At 47.8% G+C, this 12,422-nt stretch overlaps 1 protein-coding gene across 2 annotated transcripts in view; it reads left to right on the top strand.

Annotated features, from left to right (window-relative positions):
• The first annotated feature begins 3,957 nt into the window (after nt 1-3,957).
• The window catches only part of ASPSCR1 (ASPSCR1 tether for SLC2A4, UBX domain containing), a 30,531-nt gene continuing 22,066 nt past the window's right edge, over nt 3,958-12,422 (top strand). The window contains exons 1-6 of one of the 2 annotated variants that reach the window (XM_057380434.1): nt 3,959-4,071; nt 4,155-4,210; nt 4,753-4,864; nt 8,021-8,121; nt 11,246-11,303; nt 12,119-12,192. In XM_057380434.1, coding sequence (XP_057236417.1) covers nt 4,826-4,864; nt 8,021-8,121; nt 11,246-11,303; nt 12,119-12,192 — 272 coding nt within the window. In that variant the 5' untranslated portion in view covers nt 3,959-4,071; nt 4,155-4,210; nt 4,753-4,825. Of the gene's footprint in view, nt 4,072-4,154; nt 4,211-4,752; nt 4,865-8,020; nt 8,122-11,245; nt 11,304-12,118; nt 12,193-12,422 lie in introns of both variants that reach the window. The other variant, XM_057380435.1, reaches the window with a different exon arrangement.

Raw genomic sequence — 12,422 nt, forward strand, 5'->3', positions numbered from 1 at the left:
CCCCGCTCTCCCCCTCTCCCCCCACGGCCCCGACGGCAGCTCCTCCCCGGCTCCGCGTGGGCGGCACTGCCCGCCCCGCCCCGGGACGTTCCACCGGCGCTTTACCGGCGGAGCTCAGCCCCGCGCCCCCCGACTGCCGTTTGCAGAATCCCCCACGCCGGCCCGCGGGTGAGCCGCCGTGCCGGGCTCCGGGCTGGCCCCGGCTCCCCGAGCGCTGCGGGAAGCGGTCGTTTGGCCCCGTCATGGGTGTCCGGTCTGCTTAGCTTCCGCGGGGGAGCGGGGCCGGCGGCGGGCCGGAGGATGCTGCCGCCGGGAACAGGAGGGGACACGGAGACCCTGGGCGGCCCGGAGTCACGGCAGGCCCGAGGYGGGGTCCCGGCCCCGCTGCAGCCCCCGGCCCGGTTTTGCCGGGGGTCGGAGCCTCCGCGCCGTGGAGGCTTCACCTCGTTGCTCGGTAGCTCGCGAGGTTAAMCCCCCCCGCAGCCCCGACGTTTCCAGGCATTGCAAGAAAACTCCTGGAGAAAAAGCCCTGTTATCACCAGAGTGCTGGTCATCCGAGAGAGGGGGGATTCCCTGGAAATGACCTTATCGCAGACCTCCCGTGCCTGTTTGGAGCCACTCTGCAGCTCCAGACCGAGCTCCTGGGCTCMTTTCTTTGGTCTGGTGTTGATCAGAAGGGTGTGTGTGGTGTAACCGTTCACCAACAGAAACAATCCTGCTTTTGCACAGTCGTGCTACTGCTGCCTCCCCTGAGGCAGGGCTTGCAAAGAGCTCCAGGAGAGCAGCAGAGCCCTCTGAAAGCCTGGGTACAGATGTGATGTGCTGGTGGCTCTCGGGTAAGAGCTGCCTCTTAACCGTCCCTAGGACACTGGATCAGTGATGTTGGTACAGGCAGCAGGAAACACTCCACAATCATTGATAAATAGCTTGTTCTGCATCATGTTTTGCAGCTCGCTACTGTGTATTTCTTGCTGTTCACACCTAATTACTTCATTTTGAAAGAATAAAGAAAAAATAAGAGCAGGCAAAGTTTTGCTGCTTTATGAAGAAGCAAATCTGTGTTATTGCCTGTATACCTGTGACAAGGCAGCTGCAGACAGTACCAGAGCTGTGTATTGCACACAAAGCACCACCTGCCTGAAAAGTGGCRTAAGGGAAGGTCATTCTGCAGTGTGTTCACTGTAAGTACCAAAGAAATACAATTTATGACAAATTTTTGGAGTATGTTTGGCTGGGGCTCACTTGGTAGATTTGCAGGCCTCCTCCAGCCTGACAGCATCAGAAATCTGATGTAAGGGTGTTTTCAGGCRTTCCCAAATGAGTTCCTCTTTCTTTGTTGCACTATAATGAACTCCAGGTTGTAGYCACCTCCCCCTTCTTTCTCTCCTGATGCTTCTAATTTCACATAAATATTTGAGATTAGAAATGGCTCTGGGTATGAAATATGACCTTTCACCTCCATGCAACTTTGTGATTATGCCATACCATCAGTAATCCTACTTCTAATCCCTCAATTTGGAAATGTTCATCTCAAATTGCATTAGTGCCTTTTTAACAGGACCAGCGTTTCTTTGAGGGATGTGTCACTTCCAAATGCAAAAAAAGGCAACAGCTGCCTGCTTCAAACAGGAGCTACACCCACCCAGAAATGAGACCAGTGTTTTGGGCTATGAAACCCAAAATGTGTCTTTTAAAATGGARTGGCTGCTCTGCCTGAGCAGGGGGATAATCAGTGCACTTAACAAAGTCATCTTAATTGCTTCTTCTCCTCCAGCAGCAGGATTAATTAGTGGAAGAACAGGATATCTTCATCATGTRTGAGATGCTTGCAGAGCTTTGGATCTCTGCCCTATTTTAATGACTAAGAAGTACTTGAATACCATAGATATTTGTTTCACCCTTTTTCAGACTAAAGTGTGTCAACTTTTGGAAAATCTTGCCTTTAAGCCCTCACACCTCCTCTTATATATTTACAGCAAGAGGCGATTGAAAAGGTAGGGAATTATATATCCTGAATACTTTAGCTCTATAAATGTGATGGCAATGGCACTGCCCAATGGAAGGAACAAATGTAAAGACATTTTAAGGCATTGTTTTAAACGTTATACACCCGAAAAACCTTTATTACTATTTTTACATCTCACTGAACAGTTGTGCTGTTGGGTGGACTTAGGAATCCATACATAAGCAAGAGGATGTCTCCCCATCASTAAAATTCCCCTTTTTCTTCCTTCTCTCACACTGCTGATATGGTAAAAACAAGCGGTATCTTTTACGAGTGTCTTTCCTTGAAAGGATCTTCCTTTATAAGCCAAGCAAAGCAGACGTTTTTGTGGGTGCTGGGGGTAGCAGCGGAGCCTTAAGCTTAAGGTATAGGATAAATATAGAAGTAGAGAAAGATAAAATATTTGGCATGTGGTTACAGCTTAGTCTAAATAAATTCCAGTGGTTATCCAAACTAAAAGTTTTGGGGTGTTTTTTTGGTTTTGTTTTTGTCTGTTTGTTTGGGGTTGGTTTTGTTTTGTTCTGTTTTTATTATTACAAACTAAACAGATTGTCATCGAATCTGAGAGTGCCTTTAATGCAGAAGCTGTGCTGAGACTATAGGGGAAACCTGTAAATGAAATAAAATTTTRTGGGTGAAATGTGTGATAATTTCGGTTCCTTGTGTGCAACCATCTCTCCTGACCGGCTGAGCGCTGATCACAAAGTTTCAAATCGACACTTTTTTTTTTTCTTTTCCCCCGAGGAAATGGCTTTCAGGGGTAGCAGGATGCTCTGCTTTGTCAGAGCAATGGTGCCCCGATTGTGACAGTGTCTGGATGTTCCTGTGGCACTGGGAAGGCGGCAGCGCTCCCCACTCCCCTCTGACATGCCAAGTTCGCCAGGGCTGTTATTTGGCCTAGGAGAACCCTCTTTGTACGCGCGGGCGGTTTTGGTATCCCTGCTCGAGAGAGAGCCCGGAATCCATCAGCCCCCAGGGATTTGTGGCCACCAGCGCTGCTGGGGCTGCCCGGGCTCGGTTCGGATCGCCACTGTGCTGCCGGGCGGCGCTCCGGTRCGACGAGGAAATGTTTTACATCCCCAGAGAAGGGGACTGATCCCGACACGAGGAATCCCGAGGGACAACACAAACTCCRCCGGCCACCGCGGGACGTGTGGCTGCTCCTCTCCGCTCCCGCGGAGCTCCGGAGCGGTGCCCACCCTGGCACAGCGGGCAGGCCCGGGGATTGTCCCGGTCCGGGATCGGGGGAGCAGCTCCGGTCTGCCCGTCCGAGAGCCGCTGCTACCCCGACCGAGAGCCGCTGCTGCCCCGACCGAGAGCCGCTGCTGCCCCGTCCGAGAGCCGCTGCTGCCCCGACCGAGAGCCGCTGCTGCCCCGTCCGAGAGCCGCTGCTGCCCCGACCGAGAGCCGCTGCTGCCCCGACCGAGAGCCGCTGCTGCCCCGTCCGAGAGCCGCTGCTGCCCCGACCGAGAGCCGCTGCTGCCCCNCCGAGAGCCGCTGCTGCCCCGACCGAGAGCCGCTGCTGCCCCTCGTGCCCGGGGAGCCGCACCCGCCGCCCGCCCGTGCCCACAGAGCCCCTGCCCGTGCCCGTGCCCGTCCCGCCGCGAGCCGCCTCAGCCAGGCCGGGACTCGCCCGGCACGGCTCAGTTCCGCAGCGCCGGGCGGGGCTGTGCAGGGCCGGGCTGTGCCGGGCCGGTCTGTGCCGGGCTGTGCCGGGCCGGGCTGTGCCGGTCTGTGCCGGGCTGTGCCGGTCTGTGCCGGTCTGTGCCGGTCTGTGCCGGGCCGTGCCGGTCTGTGCCGGGCTGTGCCGTGCCGGGCCGGGCCGGGCCGGGCTGTGCCGCTCCCCCGCCCATCCTCCGCGGTGCGGTGCGGTGCGGCGGGGCGGGCTCGCAGCGGGACGGCCCCGGGCCGGCTCCTCCCCGGCCGCGCGGGGCTGCAGGCGGCGGAAGATGGCGGCGGCGGGCGGGGGCGGTGCCGGTGCCGGTGGCGGGGCCGCGGTGTCGGTGCTGGCGCCCAGCGGGCGGCGAGTCACGGTGCGGGTGGGGCCCGGCACGGTGCTGCTGCAGGTGGGTCCGCGGCGGGGCGGGCGCTGAGGGGAAGGCGGCGGCAGGGCCGCGGGCCGGCTGTGACGCCCGTGCTCTCTCCGCAGGTCCTGGAGGAGGTGTGCAGGAAGCAGGGCGCCAGCCCCGCCGAGTACGGCCTCAAGTGAGTGTGTCCGTGTGCCCGGGCCGTTCCCCGCTGCCCGCGGCCGCTCCGCGCTGCGCCTGCCGCTGGCCGGGCCTGGCCGGGTCCGCTGGGCTGCGAGGGGCAGGGGCTCACTGAACCCTGTTCGGGTCAGTCCCTCCCCATGGGTCACGGTCAGTTACCTTCTGGGACAGACTGCGAGGCCCCATGTCGCTGCCACACAGCTCATCTAGGTCACAGACCGGCAGCRTCCATCTCCCCACTCACCTGGGGGCTTGACCCTCTGCAAGAGTAYTTTGCTATTTAACCGGGCTTGGTTATGTAGTCAGTTGCTGTTTATCTCTTTAAAACCTTTAAAGAAAGGACATAGATTTGGTTTTCTTCTCTGTGCCTCTACAGACTGCAGCTGTTTTGGTGTGCAGAATGGCTTTTGTTGACGATGCCCTTATAATTACCAATTGTTCATTGTTGAATCATGTTCTATGGCTTCTWGTCACCCTCCCGGAAATTCTCTTGCACGATACCTGGACTTTCTATTGTTCATAGGTTCTGTTCTCCTTCAGGTTTCAGAGGAATGTTTTGGACCTGTCTTTGCAGTGGCGGTTTGCTAGGCTGCCCAAYAATGCCAAATTGGAGATGGTGCCAGTCTCTAACCGGGCAGGAGTTGGAACCATGGTATGTTCATTTACTCAATGTCACCGGATTTGTTCAGTTCTCAGTTGTGCTGTTATGATTCCATCAGGTCTAATGACCAAGAGCGTAGGTCTGCATGGCCGATGCCTGCGTGGGAGACCAGCTGAAGACTGGTTGAAGTGCAGTGGAAAATGGTAATTTAGTAGCCAAAAGTCTTTACTTAGASTCTGCATGAGCATGGGATGCCAGCTGTGCTGGAGCAGAGTGGGATCGCTGGGGGAGCTGAAAAACAAGTAGTCATCGATAGCTAAGAAGTTAAACATCACTGATGACTAACTCAGYTCCCCTTCCTAATTTCTTTTCAGTTGCTGTTTTCTGCCTCTGGATTTTGACTAGATCTTAAATTCTTACTGAATCCTCTTTTGCTGCTTYCCCAGCATTGGTGTTCGTGGTGTCTTCACACAGTTTCAGAGTCTTTCGGGGTGTGTGCTGTCTTCAACAGTGGCCAAATGTCCCTATTTAGTATTATTTGCAGAGGRCTTACGGATGCTGTTTTCTCTAGAAAACACGTTTTGGAGTCTAAAAATATTCTATATGTATCCCTGTGGCTAGAGGCATAACTTTTCAAGAAATGCATAGGTATTATTTGAGTGTGAACTTTTCATATTGTAAAAATAATGTATGGCCTTACTTAAGTAGTTTGGGAATGAAAATTTGTCTGTCACTAGTAGTCATCTTACTAACTTCCTCGTAGGGAAGTTCTCAATTTTTATCCAAGTTTCAGATCTACTGGGACTGATCTCTTAGTGTCTGTCAGCCAAGCGGCGTTCGTGGTGTTTGCTGTAGGCAGTTGCTTTAGCTGCCWCAGAGAGAAACTGAGACATGGAAAAGTGAACTCTGTGGTGTGAGGGCTTTGGAACCTCCACTCTGGTTCAATCTGTAAGATAGTTTTGGGGGTCACTGATATTGATATTTTTCTCTGTAAAACCTCCATTTTATTTGTTTTGGCACTAGGCCTTCTTTCTGACTTTGGGGTAGAAAGATATTTGTGCTTCAAATGTCATTTTACTTAAAAAAATACCACAAACCAGTAGCATCTGCTTAAAATTTTCAATGAAAYGTTGTGGTGGAATGGAGTTTGTCTTGCAGAGGAAAGTGTTTCTGTTGAAAGGGTGCAGTGATGACTATCTGATATTTGCATCTAGTTGGGGAGGTACTGAAGGAAAACAGTGATTTTATTTTGTTTTCCCTGCAGTTATAGCACGAGAAAGGGCAGGAAGGACTGTGCTGTAGGAGAGGGGTTATGGAGTGGAATGGCTGCTTTTAGATCACAAAAGAGAAGAGCTAATGGAGGTGTAGGTTGTTACTATTTAGTGGCAGTTCAGTTGTCGAGGCTTCCCTGGGTGTGCTCCTTGCTGTGTCATGGAGGTGAGAAGATGCAGCAAATGCACATGTGAAGGGTGGAGTSTCAACAGAGGCACCGTCCCACAAACTTGAGTAGATTTGACTTGGGAGAATTTCACAGTGCAAGAAAAGACTTTGTCCAGAGCGAGTGACTAAAAGAATTCCCTGCTGCAGGGAGTGGATGTCAAAGACTGGGGAGTTTTACAACAGCTGTGACTGGGATGTAGTGGCAGTTGTGATGCAGACTCAGTCATGCTGGCTGGCTGCAGTCATGTTGGGATGAATTTGATTTTATGTCTTTTGTTATTTTATGTTCTATTAAGATCATGTGTGTGGAAGTAGGTATGCTTTCCTGTAGTGACAGTAATTGCCTTAGAGAGAGAATACAGATTTTGATAAATCATTTATTTGTTCAGTAAAACTGATATTTTAGAAATAGAGAGTTTTTGGATTTGCCTTTGCATGTGGAAAATATTGTTTTCTGTTAGACWGTTCTTTAGTGAAAAATGGAACAAATTCCCTTTGTGGTAGCAGGTGACACACCATAAATACAGCTGTGGTGTTAAAGTTGTCAGCCTCTTGTTTACATGTTTGTAAACTTAGACGATAATTGGCACTGGTCTCTATTAAATATTKTATGTAGCACCTGGGTTCTTTGAAGATACTTTTCTAAGGGACTGAATAGGACTTTCGTGACATGTTTAMCTTTGAACTGTTGCCCAAAAACTGATGCAACTGGTTGTCTGAATTTCTGGGCTGTATTCTTACAGACTGGTGATGTCAGCTGTCATCACTCTGCTGTAGCTGAGAATAATCTGAGGCTTGTCTCCCGTGTGGGAGGAACCAGGAGGTTGTATTMGTGGTGGGATGAAACGACATTGTTCTGTTGGCTCATTGTTAATGATGCCACTGTTTCCTTTATGTAGAAAAATTCCTGTCTCCAGCAGATGAGCATTTGCAGTCCTGTGAGGACTGGGGGGAGCCAAGGCAGATGACAAACACATTCTTGCTTGGAAATGACAGTGGATTGCTGGAACGTGTGGAGTCTCCTGTATCTCTCTGCCCTCATGCTTGCACACACATCTTGCACTCAGTGAGAGGCTGCACTGGAAGTTTCAGTAGGGAACACATGTAAACTCAGAATGAGAGAAAGTGCCTTTGGCTATCTTGGKCTAACCTTCTTCTCAGGCTTTGGAATGAGGCCAGATTTTGTGCACTTCTGAAAACTGAAGTTTACTGGAGAAACCGGGTTTTATCTAGGGGCTACAGGGTTTTCTATGATTTTTCTTTAGACAGGTGAGCTAATTGGGAAAACTTAAGAGTTAGACATTCTGAAAAATGTCTGTCCCTGTCCCAGRGAAGTTGTTCTACAAAGTGATGCTGAAGTGGACAGAACTCTGTTTTGGTGTTTTAGGTTGTGCAACTGCATCAGTTGTGTCTGGATAATTGGAATTTGTTTTATGTAGCTGTGAGGACCCTTATGGTAAAGTTTCATCTCATATTAAACGGAACACCTCACTTGCTGATGATGACACATTATTTGGGATGTTTGCATTGTCTTTTCTCTGAATATGTTCCAGTTCAAGATACAGCAGGGGAGAGGGGCCCATGAAAGCTGGTTMGTGTTCCAGAATGGCCTCCCCCAYRCTCAGGAGCAGTTCATCCTAAACAACGGGAATTCAGGCCAGAATACCTGCACGGATGAACAAGGAGCACTGAAATATTTTAAAAAGTTGTAAAGAAAAATAAGTTTTCTTTCAATTTTCAGATTAATTCAGTTTGGTTTTCTAATAGGTTCGGATAGCATTGCAACTGGATGATGGCTCCCGTTTGCAAGACACCTTCCTCTGCCAACAGACCTTGTGGGAACTTCTCAACCATTTTGCAAAGATCAGGTGAGCAATGCAGTGAGAAAATACTTGTTTGGATGGATCTCTGCATGACACTAATTACTTGTGGTTACCTAGCTAAAAACTTCAGATTYGTAGTGTTTGCATTTATTTGACTGCAACTTCTCCTTTATAACAGAGATATTTGCATTTTCCTTGSTCTTTCAGATTTGACACTCCATAGTTGTATTAGTGTTTTTTAATCCAGGAGTAGCACTCCTGATTCAGGGCATAATCTGGTACCAGACTGCTAGGGCTGTGGAAATACTGGGATATGTTCCACCTGCCTTTTGCATAAACTGTTTGAAGTCAAGTTACTGCCAGAGGTGAGGTGCTGCCCTAGATGATCTTGATCCCCAGTATTTCTATGCTGTGGTTCTGTGTAGTGCAGGGGGTTCTTTCTCATGGTTTGCTGTTGCTTTAGGGGCTTGCTGTTGTGCAAGTTCTTCAAGGAAACCTGGAGCTCACAGCAGGTTAATGTGGAATCTTYAAAAGACTGATTAGATCCTGTTTAAATGGAAGAATTTCTGGTTCTATGTTTATTGAATATGTACCTGGGTTAGAAATCTGATTATTTTAGTGCAGTCTACATTGAGTGCTATCTCTTGACTTTAGTTTTGATTTTAAAAGGCTGTATTGTTTTGAAATGTCAAGCTAATCAACTTTTCTCCAAGAARGATACTTCTTTCCTGTTTCTCATGGTTTAGAAGATGAACCCTTGAAGCTGTGGCAGCCATTCTGTTTTTAATCATGGACCAGGTCCACAATATGACGTTTATTCATAAGTAAAGGAACAGTATTCATGTAAATGCTAGAGATAAAAGAATTATTTTATTTGAGTAAACAGGTGGGACAAAACCCACAGGTATAATTTTGCCAAGTGTTTTAAGTCCTGTCTTGTCCGTTAGCACTCCCTTAGTGCCCTCTGCGAGGAGAGGAGTGCCTGTTGCAATTTGGGGACTCTAGACTTGTGGCAGGTGGATGACAAATAGCCTTTGTGTGGCTTTCTCACATATTAATTGATTTTTTTTTTTTGGTTTAAATTTTGAGCTTTTTGTATACTTTTGCTCTTTTGAAGTGGTTTTAGTGGTTACAGGTCATTGTAATACTACTAGTTAATATATATGTTGCTCTTCTTAAGCTTCTAACTGCTGCAGTGTGCTAAGCATTCATAACTTCAGAACACAGCTGATCTTTTCAGCCCTCTGGAAGCTGAGTTTAGATATTAGGGTAAACTTTGCAAACTTGATTAAGTTCAACAAGCAGCAAAGGTGCTGTGTACAATTTAGTCACAGAACAAGCTAGATCTACAGGCATCTGTGTGGATTTCGTGGGCTAAGTTGCTGYTCAGTGTATTTTGATTCAGTTGACKAAGTAGCCAGGTCATTGTTGATGTTAGCTGAATCCTTCCTTGGACTTTCCAACTGGAGATGTTTTCCTGGAATGCTCAGCTGCTCCAAATGCGTGAGAGGAAGTATTTTAAATCCACTGGAATTTCCCCAGGGTTTCCAGCATCCATCTTGGCTAATTGGCTCTGAAGAAGGTCTGGAAGCKATTGTAGGGCTGCTCCTCCTCTCAGCATGCGGCAGTCCTTGCACAAGATGTTTACAGGCCCYGTCAGATCACTACATGAAGGAATCTAATCTGCTTGCCGTTGCCCTTCTGAAGAGCAGCACATCAAAGAGAGGACAGTATGTTTGATGTGTGTGCTTGCCTCAGTGAGTTCATGTAATGGATTAGCAGCAGCTGGAGGAGGAGCCTGCCGCTTCCAAGRGTTAGACAAAAATAAATCTTTGGGGATCTTTGGCTGGAGTCTGTGCTGCAGAGGCTGCTTGTGGACACAGCATTGTCTGCCCTGTGGCTGTCAAGCCTGCGTTTCTGTCTCCTTGCCTTGCAGCCTCAGCAGCTTTCTGGAGCAATTGCACTTTGGACACTCAGAGACATCTTTGGTAGTCATTGTGACTCTGCACTGTTTCTGTGGGGTCAGTCATTCAGTTCAGGTACTRTCCATATGTTTTTAGAAAACTCTACAAAGAGTTGCTTGGATTTAAGTGGAAAGGAGTTTTTGGATAAGTGAATGAAACTAGGTTCTGTAAGTCAGACTGGCTTCCTCTCCCACTGGTCTTTGGTGAGGACATGTTCTGCTTTTGTGATACTTGAGTGCCAAGTTGATCAATGTTTTGCAGATGTATTTAGGAGAAAAGGCAGTTATTACTGCTGCTGGGGAATTACAAACAATGCGAAGTATTGTGAWCTAGAAATATCTGTCCAAAACTTATAATTTTCTGTGAAAGCTACTGTATTTTATTTTCAGGCTGCCAGGGTCCTGCAGGTTTTGGGTTTTTTTTTCTGTGAAGTTCACTGCAGGGACTAGAATCTGGCAGCTGAAGAGACAGCTAAGTGGAAGTGTTCACATAACCCTGTAAGTCAGTTGTTTGCAAAGGTTCTTAGGTGTTCAATAACAAACACTGAAGTCAGGCATCAAATGGCAAACTGACCTCAGGARCTGGCCTCAAAGGCCTCAGGAGGTGAGCAAGGATTTGTCGTGTTCCTGGGCTGCCAGCTGGACTTTCTTAGCTGCTCTGCAGAGAGGTGGTTTCTCTRCAAGTCACTGGTGGTGGGTGATGGTTTCTGGTGGGGTGAATGGAAAGCCATTCCCCCCACCTCCCCCCCAGACTGAATGTAGGGAGCAGGAAGATCAAGGGAGTTTACCATGAGGAGGAATTTCAGCTCTTTTGTGTTTGGTGATAAACCAACTGTTGCAGTGCACAYGATACATACAGCTTTTCTACCAAGGTATATCCTGGTGCAACTGCAAGGACAGGGAGGATTGGGTACTGAGGCACATGAACAGTGACARGCTTAAATTTATTTAGTATGATCATGTGATTTCAGAATTTACTTTCATTATTTCTTCCTTATTTTTAAACTTTTAGCCTGTGTTTAAGAAAAAGTGAATGCATTGAAGCAATCTTTTACCTAACGTCTGGTAGTTGATCCTGTGAGCTGTGTAGTGGTTATTGTACAGGAGGACAGTGCTGCTGATTTCACTTTGGACTGTCACTCTGCACTGCTTCTGGAGGGGCCAGGCTCTTCTGCAGATGCTGCAGTGTTTTGCTGTTTCTTGCAGGGAGTTGATGGAACAGCATGGTGAATTGTCTCCAGTCTGTATTTACATGCGAGATGAGGTAAGGCAGCAAAGGCCTCTCAACTGTCTCTTCACATGCCCCTAAAACATGAGAAACCTTAGCTGTTCTTTCCAACCTGGAAAGTGTTTCTTTTGAACTTTCTTGAGAGGGGAAGTAGAAAAATGTTGGTCTTTTCAAGGCATGACGTGTCTGTATGGAAAAAAGCTCTCTTGGAACATAACCTTGTGCTGTTGAGACCTCTGAGCCCATAAAGTGAGCTCAATGACCTATTTGTGGTTTTTTTTTTCCAACTTCTTTTAAAGTTCGAGTCAAAACAGTGTTTTCATTTTAATAAATATTTGCTTTTCTCTGTTTTGATCTTTTGCTATTAATGTTTTGTGTAATATTTTGCATGTGGATATTATGGAATTTGCTCTCCTCAGCTGTCCCCTTTACTTCCCACTGACCTCTGTGCACAGATTGTCTTTATTCTGTAATAGGTAACTGCAGACGGATAGAAGGTGTAGGGGAGGAAGTTGGCTGTCTTGCAGCTATGAGATGTTGTCTGTCATTTAAATTCTGACATAAAAATAGCTTTTCTGTAGTTGTATCCCATTTGGATGTGTGTATGGGATGAAAATATATGTAGGTCATCTTACCTTGAGATGGTTTAAGAAGCTGTGAATTKGGTAAAACAGTACAGGTTGAAGCAGATGGATTCAGGTCTGGTTTCCAACTGCAGRAGGAGTGTGTTTTCAGTTGTTTCTTGTGTTTTGTGGTGTTACTTTTCATACCAGCTTCTTTCTGTAAGGAGCCTTTGCATACTCTCCTGGGGCACCAGTGGCCATAATTGCTCTCCTCTGGTTTTGTTGCAGATATCAGGAAAAGATGCCCTGGAGAAGACTACACTGAAGTCGCTTGGCCTGATGGGGGGCAATGCCATTGTCAGGTTGGGAGGAGCAACATTTGATCTCTTTATATTCTCTTTCCACTCTTGTGGTGAATTAATTTTGTTTCAACTACCAAAAAAAAGGGGGGGAAAAAGATTCAAAATAACAAACATTGCAGCACTAAGACGTTTTTACTTGCCTGCACAGATGTGCTTTGCACAGCTGCAGATGCTGGCACTGGCCAGTCATGCAGATTAAAAGAACTTTTTTTCTTTTTTCTTTTTTTTTT

The sequence above is a fragment of the Malurus melanocephalus genome, unplaced genomic scaffold, assembly GCF_030028575.1.
Source record: "Malurus melanocephalus ecotype Western Australia unplaced genomic scaffold, MMel_1.1 scaffold_453, whole genome shotgun sequence".
Taxonomy (NCBI): Eukaryota; Metazoa; Chordata; class Aves; order Passeriformes; family Maluridae; genus Malurus; species Malurus melanocephalus.